We start from the raw sequence: 18799 nt of genomic DNA, 5'->3' as shown, positions 1-18799 counted from the left end.
TTTAGGGTGTGATAAAAATACCACTTATGATCAGTTTTAATCAGTAAACTCATTTGAACAATTAAAAGAGATTAATAGGCCAGGCATGGTGGCTCACACCTATAATCCCAGCAGTTTGAGAGGCTGAGGTGGGCTGAACCCTTGAGCCCAGCCCAGGAGTTCAAGACCAGCCTGAGTAACCTGGTGAAATCCTGTCTCTACAAAAAATACAAAAATGAGCCAGGTGTAGTGGCATTCACCTGTAGTTCCAGCTGCTGGGGAAGCTGAGATGGGAGGATTGCTTGAGCCTGGGAGGTGGAGGTTGCAGTGAGCTGAGATTGTGCTACTGCAGTCCAGCCTGGACAAGAGAGCAATACCCTGTCTCAACAACAACAACAACAAAAGATGAACACATAATGCATATTAGCACATACCTATTTATGCCACCTTAACCTGTCTCTAGATGTAATGAATATTTTTGCTTTCTGAGAATATGGTCATTATTATCTAGGAATATGAAAACTGCAAATTTAGGCATTTATGAAGTTACATTTTATATTTTTATATTTGTTGTTTGGTAAATTATTGATGGACTCTTAACTGAAATGATGTAAGAGAGTAATATATTGTACCTTTATGTAATTTTTAGTTCGAGACAGAGTTCGGACAAAGATGGAGAGGGATATACTGGTGGAAGTAAATCATCCATTTATTGTCAAATTGCACTATGGTATGTAATCTTTTTTTATTTTATTTATTTTAATCCTTATTTATTAATATGGAATTAGAGAATTATGATTTCCTTTCACACAATACTATAACAGGAAATAAATACTTTAGACTTAGTATATTCAACTATGTAAAATGTATTTGTCTGAAATAAATATCAGCATTTAGTCATTAGTTATATGTCCTTCATTTTTCTAAGTTGATTAACTTGTTTAAAGTAACAAGATAGTGTTTTTCACTTACCTGTCTGGTAGTATTTATGTACTTTGCTAGGCTGTAACTTCATAATCTTAGACTATAAACTATTGTGATAATTTACATAAAACATTCAGTTGCTTGTTCATAATGACCCCACTTATCTGTTTCTTGGTTATATTCCAGAGGACCATGTAGTTATGTTAGTCTACTTGAGTTATTTTTTTATACTTAATGGGAGAGGACTACCAGTAAGAAGCAGTAGATGTAATGGATAGAATATGAGCTTTGGAGTTAGACATTTCTAAATTTGAATCATGGCTCCATTGCTAATTTAACATGTAGTTGAGATCAACTCTATCTATCTATCTATCTATCTATCTATCTATCTATCTATCTATCTATTTCTGATATAGTGTACTTTGTCACTTCCATTTTTCTATATTTAAAAAAGTAGCAGCTGTAGATTTTATTCTTAGTGTAATTTTGACAAATAATACATTAAAATATATACCCAGTTATCACTATTAAAAACCCATAAGAAATTTCCACCCATTATTCTTTTACTCCTTGTTATACTAACAGAATAAAAAAAGTAACATCTAAAGACCTTCCCGTATCTGTAGCAGGTCCATCAGTAAACACTTATTGTGTGCAAAAATACTGTATTAAATTCAGTGGGCTATAGAAGTGAAACACTTGTTGACCTCAAGAAATTTATAACCTATAGAGAACACGGAGATGTAAAGAAATTAATTGTATAAATCAAAATGGAATAAGTACTATTAAAGAGGTATAAATATAATAAGATCTCAAAAGTAGCAGCAAGTAATTTCAATGAAGAAGAGGTTGAGGAAGCTGTTGAAAAATGTGAAAAGGGGGAAATTCTGGAAAGTTTAATAGAGGAAGTGGCGTTTTTCTTCAGCTTTATAGAATTCATAGATTTTCAGTAGGTTTGATAGGCTAATTTTAGGCAATTGCAGTATAACATGCTTCATAAATTAGGAAATTTTTGATGGTAGAAGTTCTGTGTAAAGCCACATTCAAGGGTGATTATGTTCTGGGAAGGGGTTTATAGCTATTTCTACACTGGATTAAATACTGGGTTTAATTTTGAGATGTTATCCATTAATGGACCATGTGAGTAAATACTGTAAAATTCTAAACATATATTAATTTAAAAGCATACTAAGCTTTTTAAGCCTTTGAGATTATCCTGTTACTACATTCTAATTTTTAATTAGCCTTTCAGACTGAAGGGAAACTGTACTTAATACTGGATTTTCTCAGGGGAGGAGATGTTTTCACAAGATTATCCAAAGAGGTAAGTATCTGTACATTTTTACTATATTTTCTTGAAACAAAACTAAGAAAAATCACTTTTGTTCTTCCGCTAATTACATTTTTCCTATTGAAATTTTAAATGGTAACTACTCTGTTTCATTGCATAGTATTTGGTAATGTGCCTGTTAATGGCATTTTCTATCATCTCAATGTGCTACTCATTATTTTCTTAGGCAAAAGAACAATATGAATAACTGGATAAAGTAGATACGGGCAAGCCTAGGACTTTGGCTACTCAAGCTACCTAAACACCTCTGGGAGTAGTGTTTATTCATTTTAAAATAGCTTTATGGAGGTATAATTGACATACAATAAACTGTACATACTAAAGTATACAATTTTATAAATTTTTACGTTTGTATATAACTGTGAAACCATCATTACAATAAGAATAATTAGCATATCTGTCATTCCCAAAAGTTTTCTTGTGTCCCTTTGTGATACCTTCCTCCTGCCCTAACCCTACTGAAGCTGCTTTCTGTCACTATTTGGTTTGTATTTTCTAGGAGTTTATATAAATGGAATCATATAGTATATTCATTTTTTTTGTCTGGCTTAACATAATTATTTTGAGATTCATCTATGTTGTATGTATTAATAGTTTATTCATTTTTATTGATGAGTAGTATTACTGATTGTATGGATACATCATGATTTGTTTATCATTCACTTGTTGATAGATTTTTGGGTCATTGCAGTTTTTGATGTTACTAATAAAACTGCTATAAACATTCATGTACAAGTGATTGTATCATATGTTTTCGTTTCTCATGGGTAAATACCTAAGAGTATAATGACTGGGTCATGTGCTAGGTATATGTTTAACTTTTAAAGACACTGCCAAACTGTTTTCCAAAGTGATTATATAAATTTTACATTCCCACCAGCAGCGTTAAGAGAGTTTCAGTTGCTCCACATCCTTGCCAACATTTGGTATGGTCAGTCTTTTAAAATTTTTGAACATTAGTTTAGTTTTTAGTGGTATCCCATTGTGGTTTTGAATTACATCACACTAATGACTAATGATATTGAGCATCTTTTCATGAGCTCATTTGCCATCTATCCTCTTGGTAAAATGTCTGTTTAAATTTTTAGCCTGTTTTTTTATTGGATTGTTTGTTTTCTTATTGAGTTTTGAGAGTTCTTCATATATTTTGGATGTAAGTCCTTGATCGTATATGTTATTTGGAAATATTTTCTTCTGGTCTATAGTTTGTCTTTTCATTCTCTTAACAGTGTATTGAAAAGCAGAAGTTCTTAATTTTGATGAAGTGTGGTTTATAGGATTCTTTCCCTTTATTAATTGTGTTTTTAGTGTCCTATATAAGGAATATCTGCCTAATCACAGCTAAAGATTTTCTCTTATGTTTTCTAGAGGTTTTGTAGTTTGCATTTTACATCTAGATTTAGGATCCGTTTTGAGTTCATTTTAGTATATGGTTACAGGTATGTGCAGAAGTCCTTTTCTTTTGTTCACATAGATATCCAGTTGTTACAGCATCATTATTGGAAAAGTCTGTCTTTTCCAATTAGCTTACATTTTTCTTGAAAACCAATTGATCATATATATGAAGGCCTATTTCTGGATACTCTGTTCTGTTCATTGATCCATTTGTCTATCTTTATGACAATACCACACTGTCTGAATTACTGTACCTTTATAATATGTCTTGAAGTGAGATAGTGCAAATCCTTGAGCTTTGCTTTTCTTTTTGAAAGTTTGGCTCTTCTAGGTCCTTTGCATTTCCATATCTATTTTAAAATTGGCTTTTCACTTTGTACAAAAGTGTCCTGCTGGGATATTGGTTGGAATTTTATTGAATGTATAGGTCAATTTGCAGATAAGTTACATTTTAGTAATATTGAGTCTTTTAATTCATGAACATGGTATTTTTCTCAATTTATTTAGGTCATCTTTAATTTCTCGCAATATTGTTTTCAGTGTAATTCTTGCAATTCTTTCGTCAGATTTACCTCTAAGTAAATCCTGTTTTTAATGTTATTGTAAATAGAATTGACTTCCTAATTTCAATTTTAAATTGGATGGAAACACAACCGATTTTTTGTGTATTGAGCTTGTTTCCCACAGTCTAGCCAAACTTAATACTTCTAGCAGCTTTTAGAAGTAGATTTCAAAGGTTGAGAAAGTTTTCTGTAACTATTTTTGAGAGTTTTATAAAAAGTCTGGAATCAATTTTAGATTTATTCAAATGCTTTTTCTTCATTTATTGAGATTATACATTTTTTAGTCTTACTGTGGTGAATTACATCGATTGATAGTCAGATGTTGAACCAACCTTGCATTTATGGATGAACCTCACTTAGTCTTGATGTATTACCCTTTTTATAAATTGTTGGACGATATTTGCTGAAAATTTAAGAATTTTTGCATCTATTTTTATGAGGGATATTTATGATTTTCTTGTATTATTATGTCTATTTTTGGTATTAGAGTAACTCTGACTCCATAGAATGAGTTGGGTGTAGTTTTTGCCTCTTTAACTTTCTGGGAAAGTTTATGTAGATTCAATGATAAATTGCCCTTAAATGATTGATAGAATTCACCAGTGAAGGCATCTGAACCTGAAGTTTTTCTTATAGGAAAGTATTTAACTCCAAAATCAATTTATATAATAGATTGGGTTATTTATTTTTGAGTGAGCTTTGCTAACTTGTGTCTTTTAAGGAATTTGTCTGTTTCATCAAAGTTACCAAATTTATCGCCATAAAAATGTTCATAATATTCCCTTATTGTCCTTTTTGTAGTTGTGGAATTGTTAGTGATGTCACTGCTCTCACTTTTGATGTTGGTAATTCATGTTTGCTCTGTTTTTGTTCTGCTTTGCCTCACTAGAGATTTATTGATTTTATTACTCTCAAAGAAACAGCTTTTGGTTTCATTGATTTTTCTGTATTCTATTTCTGTTTTCTATTACATTGTTTTCTGCTTTAATCTTTTTTACTGCTTATTTTGTGTATTAGCTTTTCTTTTTCTGGTTTTTAAGATGGGAGCTGAAGTGATTGATTTGAGGCCTTTCTTCTTTTCTAATAATGTAGGTGTTTAGTGTTATAAATTCCCCTCTGAATACTGCTTTAGGGTCATCTCACAAGTTTTGATATATGTCATTTTTATTTTCTCTCAGTTCAATGTACTTTATGATTTCCTTTCTATTTCTTTGACCCATTGATATTTAGAAGTCTGCTTAATTTACAAATATTTGGGCATTCTTCCACATATCTTTCTATTGTTGATTTCTACTGTAATGTTGTTGTGGTCATAAAGCATACTTTGTATGACTTTAATTCTCTTAAACTTATATTTGCTTTATGCTTCAGAAGGTCGTGTATCTTGGTAAATGTTCCATGTCCACTTGAGAAGAATGTGTATTCTGCTATTTTTGGGTGGTGGAAGGTTCTGTAAATGTGGACTGGATCAAGTTGTTTGATAGTGATATTAAATTGCCTATATTCTTTCTAATTTTCTGCCTATTCTATAAATTTTGAGACAAGGATTGATACCTTTTACTTTAATTATGAATTTGTATATTTCTTCTTGAATTTCTGTTAGTTTTTGTTTTATGTATTTCAAAGTTCTGTTATTAGGTACATAAACCTTTAGGGTTATTATTCCCTCTTGATGAATAGACCCCTTCATCATTATGAGATGACATGACTGACTTTATCCCTGGTAATGTTCTTTTCTTCAAAATCTAATTTGATACTAATATGGTCACACCACCTGTTTTCTAAAAAAGTAGTGTTAGTTTGGTATATCTTTTTCCATATTTTAACTTTAGCTTATTTGTGTCTTTATATTTAATATGTGGTGCTTAAGGAAGCATAGTTTCCTTGTTTTTTTTAATCCAATCTGAGAGTCCATGTCTTTTAATTGGTATATTAGACCTGTTACATTTAATATGATTATTTTTGTAGTTGTATTTAAATCTACCATCTTGCTGTTTGGGATTTTTTTTGTCCCATTTGTTCTTTGTTCTTTTTTCCCTCTTCTCCTGGCTTCTTTTTAGTTACTTTTTTTTTTTTACAATTTCATTTTTATCTCTGCTGTTGGCTTGTAAATATTATCCATAACACTTTGTTGTGTAATTTAATAGTTGCCTTAGGATTTGTAGTACAAGTTTTAACTCAGAGGTCAGGAAAATGTGGTCTTCAGGCTACATTTGGTCTTCAGGCTACATTTGGCCAGTTATTTTTCTTTGTAAATAAAGTTTTGTTGGAACACAGACATACTCATTTGTTTAAGTATTGTCTGTGCCTTATTTTGTACTTCAATGGAATCATACTTGCATAATCATTTTTACTGGATAGCAGGCATGGTGGATTTAGTTTTCTTACCTGCTAGATACCTTTATTTTCATATAAATAGTATTTAGCTTTTTTCTAGGATGCAGTTCATTTTCTTGTAAACACTTTGATCATTTTGGGCCTTGTGTTTAAGCTTTGTCATGTGGGACTAGAAATATTTAGTTTAAGATTAATTTTTCCTCAGTATTAAGCATGTCGTTTCTTATACTCTAACAAACACTCTTTGAATTATGAGGCTTTTCGCTCTCACTTTTGGGAAGAGGAGCTATCTCTAGTCCTTTGTGAGCTGAGTGGGTTCTTTCTTTTAATCTTTTAAGGTTTTTCTTTTCCTGGGTTTGGGCTTGGGTAGTTTCCTCAGATCCATGTTTGACTATACATACATGTGTGTGTGTGTGTGTGTGTGTGTGTATTTTTTTTTTTTTTTTGAGATACAGTCTCAGTCTATTGCCCCGGCTGGAGTGCAGTGGCGTGATCTCAGCTCGCTGCAACCTCTGCCTCCTGGGTTCAAGTGATTCTCCTGCCTCAGCCTCCTGCATAGCTGGGTCTACAGGTGCACAGTTAGCCCGGCTAATTATTGTATTTTTAGTAGAGATGGGGTTTCACCATGTTGACTAGGCTGGTCTCAAGCTCCTGACCTCAACTGATCTACCTGCCTTGGCCTCCCAAAATGCTGGGATTACAGGCATGAGCCCCAGTGCCTGGCCCATGATTGACAATTTTTTATTGGATGGCAGACATTGTGACATTTAGCTTGTTAAGGTGATGAACATTTTTGTATTTCTGTAACTACTATTGATCTCTGTTCTGAGATATAAAACTAGTTTGATCCTTATAGGTCTTTTAAAGTTTGTTAGATTGGACTAACACAGCTTTCAGTCAGGGGTTAATTTTGCTCCACTACTGAAGCAAAATCCTTCTGATTACTTTATCTGATGTCCTATGAATTATGAGATTTTCTGCTGTGGCTGAGGGCAACTGGAACTATTCCTGGCCCATCGTGAGTTCATCGATTGGTTCCTCCAACCCTTTGTTCTTTTCCTGGTTTAGGGTAATGTCCTCACTCATATGTGCTGAGTATTTCTCTGCTGAATACTTGAAGGAGACTGTCTGCATATCTACAGTTCTCTTTGTGCAATTTTCTCTTCTCTAATACTCGATGCTGTGAATTTTGTTCTCCTTCTCTAAGACTCTCTGTTCTGGCTTATCTACTCAGGAAGTCTTTCAGGCTCCACCTGACTTAGCCCTCCCTGTACTACCACTTGGAAACTCTTTCCAGGTAGTAAGCTAAGGCAGTTGTGGGGCATACGTCATTTGTTCCGTGTCTCTCAATATTCAGTGTCCTTTGTTGCCTGATGTCCAGTGTCTTGAAAAGTATCATTTCATACGTTTTGTCCTGTGTTTTAGATTTTTCAGGCATGAGATTAAATCCTGTCTTTGTCTGCTTCATTTTTTCTTTAAGTAGTAGTCTGGGAGTAGCATTTTAATTGGGTGATGGTAGTTCAATGTCTTACTTCCAGAATTTACAGTGTAGAATGTGGGAGAGCTACTGTTGATTCCCAGAGCTCTGGAACTTGCTGTGATAAAGGATCAGTGTGTTTCTGGTATGCTAGCCAGTGCTTAAGTGGCTAAGGTCTCTGGCTTATATCTGTCTACCTCCAGTGTAGAATGTGCCATGTGTGAGCATAGGGTATATTATTGGTATATTATTAACTATAGAACATAATTCAGTATGTGAAAAGGATTGTCTAGGACCCCCTTCTAAGGAGGGTCTTTAAAGGACCTTGTTAAAAACTGGTACCAAGGCATAGAAGGACAACAGTATAATAAGGCTCCATTATTCATGATTTCTTGCATTAGATTTTAGAAGTGTCACAAATATGTTTGAGAAATTCTTGTAGTCATTTCTAATTTTCTTTTAAACTCTTCAGACCTCCATTCTCGATGTGGGACTATCTAAACCCATACTAGCACAGAGATGCAGTCAGTAAGTTTTGATTCCTAAGTCTGGAATATTAGGTAAGAGCAAGCATTTTAAATGCGTTACCCAAAAGATAATAAATTAGTACATTGATTGAGCAGCCTTTTAAAAAATGATTCAATGGTTACTTCTGTAGACAGCTTATTAATAATTAGATGTTTGTTGGTTATACTTCACTTGTGTGTACAAAAAATTGTTAAATAATCCAAAATGAGGACATGTTTTTATACCTTAGAAAAAGACTTTTAAGTACATTTTTGTATGTTTTAAATAATTTTATAATGTGTGTCATTTGTATTTTAAAGGGAAAGATACCTACCCAAATTTCCCTTCCTCAGAATGCACACACACACACACACACACACACAAATACACAGGTAAACAAACAGAACTCTTAAGCTGTGCTCTATTTTGCTTGTATCAAGAAAATGTGGTAGAATGAATGGCTGATTATTGTAAAGCTGTCAGTTCTTCTAAAATTAATTTATTGGCTTAACAAAATTCCAAATAAAGCCACAATAGGATTTTTGTTTGTTTGATGTTAACAGAATTATTTTATAGTTTCTTTGGAAAAGTAAACAAATGCAAAGAAATAATATTTTTGTTTGTTTGTTTTTTGCGACAGGGTCTTGCTCTGTCACTAGGCTGGAGTGCAGTGGCACTATCCTGGCTCATTGCAGCCTCAACCTTCCATCCTCAGGCAATCCTCATGCCTCCGCCTCCCAAATAGCTTGGACTACAGAAGCATGCTCCACTGTACCCGGCTATTTTTTTTTTTTTTTTCAGTAGAAATGGGATCTTGCTATGTTGCCTAGGCTGGTCTCAAACTCCTGGGCTCCAATGATCCTCACGCGTTGGCCTCCCCAAATTCTCTTGTTTAAAACTTTATAAAGTTGCATAAGCAAAACATTATAGTATCAACACAAGATTGGAAACATACTGTATAGCCCAAAAATATCCTGTTATAGATTACTTACCATATATCATTATGATAAAGGAAGAATCACAAATTGTGGCAAAGAGGTTGTTCAATAAACAGTATTTGAGAAATTGCTTAAATATTTCTAAAAATCATTTTAAAATGCCATCTCTACCATATACAAAAATAAATCTTACTTACATAAAAAAGCTAAATCTTGAAAAACAATTACCCTATAATAAAATGCAGCTAAATATTTTGTTGGCCATTGGATGGAAAATGTCTCCTTAAACAGTAAAATAATGAAGGAAAATCATACAGAAATCATCTGTACATTTGACTAGCAAAAATTAAGGATTACTGAACATCAAAAACTAGCACAAAATTGGATAAATATTTGCAGCTAATATGATAGAAAACTGACATTTTTAACATTTAAGTGACTTGTACCAATTGACAAAACAGTAAGTCAGTAATAGAAAATAGGCACAAACATTACTGATAATTCACAAAAAAGTAGAAAGACTACTAAACATGAACAACAAAGTTCAGCCTAAAAATCAAAACTTAAATTTAAAAAATAATGCCATTTTCACACATCAAATTTGAAAAGGCTTTTTACAGGGTATATTCCATGCTATCAAGGATGTGGTAAGACAAATGCTTTCATAAACTGCTGATGGGAGTGGAAATTACTATAACCTTTTTGGAAAATAATTTTATTGTGTATGTCAGGAATCTTGGACTATTTATGCTCCTTGACCCAGCATTCCATTTTTTAAAAAAATTCTTAATTCATTTTGAGAAAATGATCATAAATATCAGTAAGATGTACATATGCATATTGCAGTTATTTCAAATAGAGAAAAAATGGAAATAACCTAAATGTCAAGAAGGGGAATGTTTAGGTAAATTACAGTAAATTGGTATGCTTATATTGTGCAGCTATTGAAAACTATTTATAAATAAGTTTTAAAGACATAGAATGCTTATGATATAGTATTAACTGGCGATAAAGGAGGCCACTAAATAGTACTTATACAGTAGTGTGATTTCAACTGTATTAAAATACACATACATAGACACATTCACACACAGATATGCACAAAAAATTTGAAAAGCAGATAACAAAATATTAGAAGTGCTTAACTCAAGAGTACTGGAGTTTAGGATAATTTTCATTTTGTAGGGGGGGCAATTTATGAGTAGGACGATTAGTTGGAAAGCATTATTGGTAGTAAACCCAAAATTTGTTTTTAGAAAAGCAAACATTGCATCATAGCATGTGGCAGAAGTGGCTTCTGGGGAAGAGTTCATTCTTATGGACAAGTAGCCCTGAGTTCATGTCTTGGGCCTCCTTCTTAACTAGCTGTGTTATTTTGGGCAAGTTACTTAATCACTCTGAGTTTCTTTCTCCATTTGCAAGATGTTCCTAATACCTACCTCATAGAGTTTGGAAGCTATAATAATGTAATGATTGTACAGTGTCTGGCACATAATTGCTACTTAGTAATGTTTTATTTGCATCTATCATGAGGCTTTCCACCAAGACAACTTCATGACAAGGTGATAGGCTTGCATAACTGTAGGCAAAGTTTTTCTAATTTAGTTTTAAATAATTTTTATTTAGGGTTTTCTTATGTATTAGCTTTCAGAGAACATTCTTATTATCCTTTGTTAGAAGTTGAATAGGCAACAATTATTTTTATTCTTAATAAAAAGTCAAGTGAAAGTGATGTTTTTATACTTTTACCATTATAATATTCAAATTAATGCTCCCAAAACTTAGATAATAAATAACCTTTGTTTTTCTATTGATCATTTAAAAAAGTAGTTAGCATATCAGAAGTTATTAACTACTGATTCTCTGCAATTTTACTAGTAACCTGAATCTGCATTGTGGAATGCGGTGGCCATAATTCTAAATGGGCAAGCAGGTTGTAAGCTATTATGACATGTACTTTATGCAATTTTGAGCCTTCTTAATAATCCAGAGGTTTCTTTATGAAAATAACCCATTTTTAGAAAAATATTTGATTTCGTCAATCTGGAGTTCTTGCTAAACCTTAAAAATTACATCTAATGGCTGATTAGTGTCCAATTCTATGTGTAAATGAATACTCACTAGTGAATGAATTTAGATGTAAACCTATAATAATAATGCCATATGGTTATATATATAGTTTTTTAAAGTTTACAAAGCTTTTTTTCCACATAAACTGATTTGATTCTTACAACAATCTTGTTAGGTATATACAGCAGATATTATTGTCCTGTTTTACAGATTTAGAAACTGAGGCCCAAAGGGCTAAGTGACATGTCTGATATTACACTGACAATTCTGATTTCAAGTTCATTACTCTTCACTTCATCATAGTAGCCGTATTGCCAGGCACAAAATGATTAATACAGTTCCATTACACTAGTATACATTACTAACAGAAGAGGCTTGGATCCACCCCTTAGGTCAGAGATGAGTTCACAATTGTGTGTAAGATAAGGGTTACTAATTTAACAACTTGTGGCAGTGTAGTAAAAGCTTTGGGTTTGTAGAGCCCCTAAAAGTGAAATTTCTGAGAAATGATACTAGACAGTAAAAGAGAGAATGATATAAATAGTGGAATTCTCAGAGCTAAAACAAAATGCCTTCTATATTTCAAATACCCTAAGGGTTACTATATTATAGCAGATTACTAAAATTAATATTGGTATTATGAGGCTAAGTCACTTTATAAAAGGTGAATCTTGTGCTTTGCATTTAGTGTGAGAAGATACATAAACAACATAATGTTTTAGAAAGATTTACATTAAAATGGTTAATATCGAAGAGACACATTCTTAGAGATTAGTTTCATTTATATAGAAATCTTATTTCTCTGGCATTGCCAATCATTATGCCAGTCAAATAAGAATTGACTATGTTTATTATCTTATTATTTTCCTAGATTTGTCTGTCTACTCATTTTGAAAGAAGTATTTTTAAATATACTGAATATTGAAAGAAAGATCAAATGATAAATCATTATTTTGTTCTAGGTTCTGTTTACAGAGGAAGATGTGAAATTCTACCTCGCAGAACTGGCCCTTGCTTTGGATCATCTCCACCAATTAGGAATTGTTTATAGAGACCTGAAGCCAGAAAAGTAAAGCTGTATTCTTTTGTTTTCTTGTTGTCTGTATTTCTGGAACTGCTTTTTGTCAAACTCTGTTAGATCTTTTAAATATTATAGGGAATTCTATATGAATTATATGAAACTTATTTGTAAAAAGTAATCTTTGTAAGACATACATTGACTTTAAGTTAATCATTTAAATTTTTTACATATATTAAATACTGACCTTAGTTTTATGATATTTATGTAAATATTTTGTGTAAAATATTTTATTCCATCTTGTTGAATGTGAATTTTGATTTACAGCATTTTGCTTGATGAAATAGGACATATCAAATTAACAGGTATGCAGATTTTCTTATTATACCCTTAGCCGCTTGACTCATATTTTTATTATTTTAATATAAATTTCTCTAAGCCTGTTTTTTTCTCTTTCTGAATTTGATTTGCAATTTATTTGTCTCTTTAGTGAATTAAATGTTATTTGATGGTTAGACTGCTCTTAATATGTTCTAATTGTAATATTAAAAAATTGTACATTAGATACACTTCTCCTAAATAAGAAATGATCGTTTTCTAGGTAACAATACATCATCTTAGTTTGAGTCTAGACAGAAAGATGTATCACAAGTAGTCATCACATTTGAAATATAGTGACAACCTTCCCTCCACCTTCCCTAACTCCTGGCAACCACTTATATGTTCTACATCTCTATAATTTTGTTATTTTGAGAGTGATATAGAAATAGAATCATACAGTAGTCACACTACTGAACATTTATCCTAGAAAAATAAAAACCTATGTTCACATAAAAGCCTGTATATGAATGTTCATAACAACTCTATTTGTAATAGCCCGAGACTGGAAATTACCTAAATGTCCTTCAAAAGGGGAATGGATAAATATAAATTGTCATACTTCCATATGATGACATACTACTCAGCAGTAAAAAGGAAAGACCTCTTGAGACATCCAACAACTTGGGTGAATCTCAAGGGCATTGTGCTGAGTGAGCCAGTCTCAAAAGGTTACATGTGTTTTCAATAGATAGTAAATTCTGTATTTTATTATTTGAATGCTAGAACAGAGGTAAGATGAAGATGTGGTCTTTACAGATAATTTTAAATAGGTACAGTTTAAAGGTAAGTTGCTTTAAATTCCTGTGTATACTGCATCAATGCAAAAATAAAATATCAGTTACCTCAAAAGCTGACATAAATATGAAAAAGTTCAAATAAAGTTTAGTGACTCTTACTGATTCACAGCCTGATTATCTTTTTCATGTACAAAAGAAATGATGTGGGTTAGAAGATATTTAAAGAGAAAAAGGAAAGAAAAATAACAGTAGAGTTTTGAGATTTTTTATATAATACATAAATTTTATTTTATAGCAGTTAAAAAGATAATTAAAATTAATTCTTTTCATTTTTGCTTAATAAAGTATACCTCTTTTGTCAGAGGTGAGAAAGAGTTGGGAAAAACAGTAGAAAAAAACCTATTTTTCTCTCTCTACATTAAGGTTAATTACGTAAATAATGATGCCAAGTTGATTTGTATTTAGTATTCTCATTTTAATTCTGCTTTTGATAGATTTTAGAGACTTAAACTGAGGAGAGAAGAATAGACAGGATCAATATTAATTTATAAGCAAGGGACACAAAGCATGTAACAGGAAGAAATGTGATTTATAATTTTTTTAACAATTCAATTTATTTTCCTTGCAGTGGCATAAACATTTCTTTTAAAGAATGTGTACAATAATAAATATTAGATAATTTACAGTTTCATGATTATAACCTAATTCAAGGTTTTATAATGACTACATTTATGGATTTACCCCAACAGCATTCCAATGAGGTTGGTTAAAGTATGACCACTCACAGCAAGTATTTTAACCCATTTATGCCTGAGGCTGCAATGTTTTGAATTTTTGCAGTCAGACTTTGATGATGACCTTGAGCAGTATAATATAAATAACTCCCACATGCCTAGCGTTCCATTACTGGAACGCTAGGCATAAATGAGTTTAAAAGTTCTTTTACAATGTTTCTTTTATTTTATATTCTTTATCTTTCTCTTTAATTTTTCATGTTTGCTTTCTTTCTCCTAGGGAGGGTCTTTGCTAGCATTCTGTTTTCCAAGAATAATTGCAGGAGAATGTCAATACTTTTTTTTTTTTTTTCCATTGGTCCACTTGAAAAATTCTCCAGACATAAGGAATGGACCTAGTATCTGGAATGACAGGCTACTCTGAAATTACAATGGACTATAGAAAGTTTCCTGTTGTAACTGTGCTTTGAGTCTGATTGGCCTCTTTCTGAGATTATGATTGTTACAGCAGATCAGTAGAATGAGAGTGGATGAGAGTGGATATTCCCAAAGATCTACATCCTTGCTAATATATTATTTATATTATATATTATTATATTATAAAACTTAAGTTTTTTTCTGAAATCCTGCATCCTTTTCATAGTCTGTATAAAATCCCTTGCATAGTTTATATAAAAATAACTTTATAATATGACTTGCCTCTTTAGAAAAATTATTTCATCATAATATCCGTTAAAAAGTATAACTTGAATACAGAATTTATTTGAACTGTGATTGCTATAATCTGTTGCATTTTTTTAAATTTTATTTTTTTTAAGAGACAGAGTCTTACTCTGTCACCCAGGCTGGAGGGCAGTGGCAGGATCACATCTTATCACAGCCTTTTTTAAAAAAATTATTATTATTATCACAGCCTTTAACTCCTGGGCTCAAGCCATCCTCCCACCCCAGTTTTCTGGGTAGCTGGAACTTCAGGAACATGCCACCACACCCAGCTATTTTTTGTGTGTGTGTGGAGATGGAGTCTTGCTATATTGCCCAGGCTGGTCTTGAACTCCTGGCCTCAAGCAGTCATCCTGCCACGGCTTCCCAAAGTGTTGGGGTAACAGGTGTGAGCCACTGTGCCCAGCCTGTAATGTGTTTTCTGAGAGACATAATTCAGAAGCAACTTCTACAAAGAGAGGGAAGAAAAAGATACAGTGGTCAGAGATATAAATCACACAGTACTTTGAGTATTTAAGAGAAAAATGTGTACTTGAGAAAATAATTCTATGTAGTTTTTATAGTTACTTGCAAACTAATCACTGAGATTGCTTTTATTTATAGTAACTATTCATCAAATTATTATATTCTGAGTGTGCTTTTAAAGTTTAAAGTCTTATAAAAGAGTCAGATTACAAAGATATGAAACACTGACCCTCAAACCTAGCCCCCAAAATAACCCTTCCATTATATAGTTGAATTGTACATTTTCTTTTATTTTCAAATTAGTGATTTGGAAAAACCACTGTATAACATATGGCTTATCTAATCTTGTAGCTAGTTTTATAGTTGTACAATTTTCATCAGTTGATTGCTGAGCAAATTATAGTTGTTAAATAACAGTTTAGTCAGAAATAGTACGGCAAAGGAACTCTGTGGATTGGCGTAAATCTCTGAAAGGTAACAGAAGAATAAGAAAATTCTTCTCTCCCCCCTTCTCTCTGGAATGGCCAAAGAAACTAGTGTTCTCCACAAGCTATGTTATATTCAGCTGAACTGACCTCGAAGACTAAATGTTAATTATATTTACTTTTGTAAATGGAATGTGCAGAGTTTACAAGTTTCAATATACAGAGAGAACATAGTAGCACAGTGAAAAGATTTTTAAAAATTATACTGAAAGTTAAAATATATTAAGCTATTACCTAAGGATAAGTGATTTTTTTAAATGAAAATGTTGAGCATAGTTAGAAAATCAGTTTTGAGGGGACCTAAAATTAAGTGTTAATGTTGATATTTTATTGTAAACAAGCAATATAGGGCTTATAGCTTTTTTATTTTTAAGATGAAAGTATACTTTACGTGTATTAAAACTCATCCTTCTGATGTCTTTTGGTGATGGGACTATCCTGTGTCTTGACTGCATCAATGTCAGTGTCCTGGCTGTGGTTATAGTACTATAGTTTTGCAAGATTTTACCATGGGAAACACTGGATAAACAGGATCCCTGTAGTTTTTCATGTAACAGCATGCGAATCTGCAATCATCTCAAAATATAAAGTTTAATTTTTAAAAATCACTTTTTTTGTGTGTATAGTTCTGCGAATTTTGACAAATGCGTACAGCCTCGTAACTATTACCAAAATAAAAATATGAAACAGTTCCATAACCCTCCTCCCCCAAATTCTCCCCTTATAAGTCAGTCCTCCCTTTACCCCAAGCCAACTACCAGTCTGCTTTCTGTTCCTGTATATATGCTTTTTCCATAATGTAATTATGAACAGAGGCATACAGTATACAGTCTTTTGAGACTGGCTTCATTTAATTAGCATAGGGCATTTGAGATTCATCCATATTGTTGGCTGTATCAATGAGTGTTTTTTTAAATTGCTAAGTAGTGTTTCATTTTATGGTGGTACCATGATTTGTTTATCCATTCCTCAATGAGGAGGCATTTGAGTTATTTCCTGTTTTCGGCAATGATGAATAAAGCCACTGTAAAACTTCATGTATAGGTTTTTTTTTACCATAAATTTTTACTTCACTTAAGTAAATATATAAGGAGTGAGATTAGTTGATGATATGTTGAGTGTATTTAACTAAGTGAGAAAACTTCAAACTGATTTCCAAAGTGGTTGTAATATTTTGTATACCCATCCACAATGTCCAGTGGATCTGTATCCTCACTAGCATTTTGTATTGTTAGTATTTTTTATTTTAGCTATTCTAATAGGCATTAGGTAGAATTATCATGGTTTTATTTTGTATTTTTCTAATAACTAATGACACTAAGCATATTTTCATATATTTATTTCTTTGAAGAAGTGTCTATTAAGATCTTTTGCCCATTAAAAAATTGGATTGTTTGTTTGGTTTTCAACCTAGAATGTTTTATATTTTTTAAATTTAAATTTAAATTTTGTGGGTACATACGTGTATATATTTATGTGTTGTATGAGATATTTTGATACAGGCATGCAATGCCTAATAATCACATCAGGGTAAATGGGGTATATACATCACCTCAAGCATTTATCCTTTATGTTACAAGCAATCCAATCATATGTATTTAGTTATTTAAAAATGTAAAATTAAATTATTTTTGACTATACTCACCCTGTTGTGCTAGCTAATATTGTCTTATTTATTCTCTCTAACTGCTTTTTCCACCCATTATCCATCCTCCACCCCCTAAGTCCCTTCCTCCTGTATCCTTCCCAGCCACTAGTAACCATCCTTCTACTCTATTTCCATGAGTTCAATTATTTTAATTTTCATCTCCCATAAATAAATGAGAACATAAGTTTATTTTTCTGTGCCTTGCTTATTTCAGTTAACACAATGACCTCCAGTTCCACCCACAATGCAGATGACAGGTTCTTACTCTTTTTTATGGATGAATAGTACTCTGTTGTGTATAAGTGCCACATTTTCTTTATCTGTTTGTCTGTCAATGGGCATTTAGATTGCTTTCTTATCTTGGTTATTAAAAGCAGTGCTGCAGCAAACATAGGAGTACAGATATCTCTTCATTGTACTGATTTCCTTTCTTTTAGGTATGTACCCAGCAGTGGGATTAATGGATCATATGGTAGCTCTATTTTTAGTTTTTTTGAGGAACCTCCAAACTGTTCTCCATAGTGGTTGTGCTAATTTACATTCCCACCAACAGCATATGAGGTTTCCTTTTTCTCTCCATCTTTGGCAGCATTTTTTTATTGCCTAACTTTTGAATAAAGGCCTCATTTTAGGGAGAAATTATATCTCATTGTAGTTTTGATTTGCATTTCTCTGGTGATCAGTGATGTTGAGCACCTTTTCATATGCCTGTTTGCCATTTGTATGCTTTCTTTTCAGAAATTTCTATTCAGATCTTGTGCTCATTTTTTAATTGGATTATTAGACATTTTCCTGTAGAGTTGTTTGAACTCCTTATATGTTCTTGTTATTAATCCCTTGTCGGATGGGCAGTTTGCAAATATTTTCCCTTATTCTGTGAATTGTCTCTTCATGTTATTGATTGTTTCCTTTGCCGTGCAGAAGCTTTTTAACTTGATGTGATCCAGTTTGTCCATATTTGCTTTGATCACCTATGCTTGTGGGCTATTACTTAAGAAATCTTTGCCCAGTCCAATGTCCTGGCAAGTTTATCCAATGTTTTCTTGTAGTAGTTTTATTGTTCAAGG

The 18799-nt window shown here is 32.3% G+C and overlaps 1 protein-coding gene across 4 annotated transcripts in view; it reads left to right on the top strand.

Annotated features, from left to right (window-relative positions):
* The window catches only part of RPS6KA6 (ribosomal protein S6 kinase A6), a 151604-nt gene that overhangs the window by 41388 nt on the left and 91417 nt on the right, over positions 1-18799 (top strand). For all 4 annotated transcript variants that reach the window (XM_055267628.2, XM_063634641.1, XM_063634642.1 and 1 more), the window contains 4 exons: positions 629-709; positions 2148-2227; positions 12504-12610; positions 12887-12924. In XM_055267628.2, coding sequence (XP_055123603.1) covers positions 629-709; positions 2148-2227; positions 12504-12610; positions 12887-12924 — 306 coding nt within the window. The remainder of the gene's footprint in view (positions 1-628; positions 710-2147; positions 2228-12503; positions 12611-12886; positions 12925-18799) is intronic.

Source organism: Symphalangus syndactylus, chromosome X (genome assembly GCF_028878055.3).
Source record: "Symphalangus syndactylus isolate Jambi chromosome X, NHGRI_mSymSyn1-v2.1_pri, whole genome shotgun sequence".
In the NCBI taxonomy this organism is placed as follows: Eukaryota; Metazoa; Chordata; class Mammalia; order Primates; family Hylobatidae; genus Symphalangus; species Symphalangus syndactylus.
Note: the sequence above shows the minus strand (reverse complement) of the source record. Positions and strands in the feature narration are given on the sequence as shown.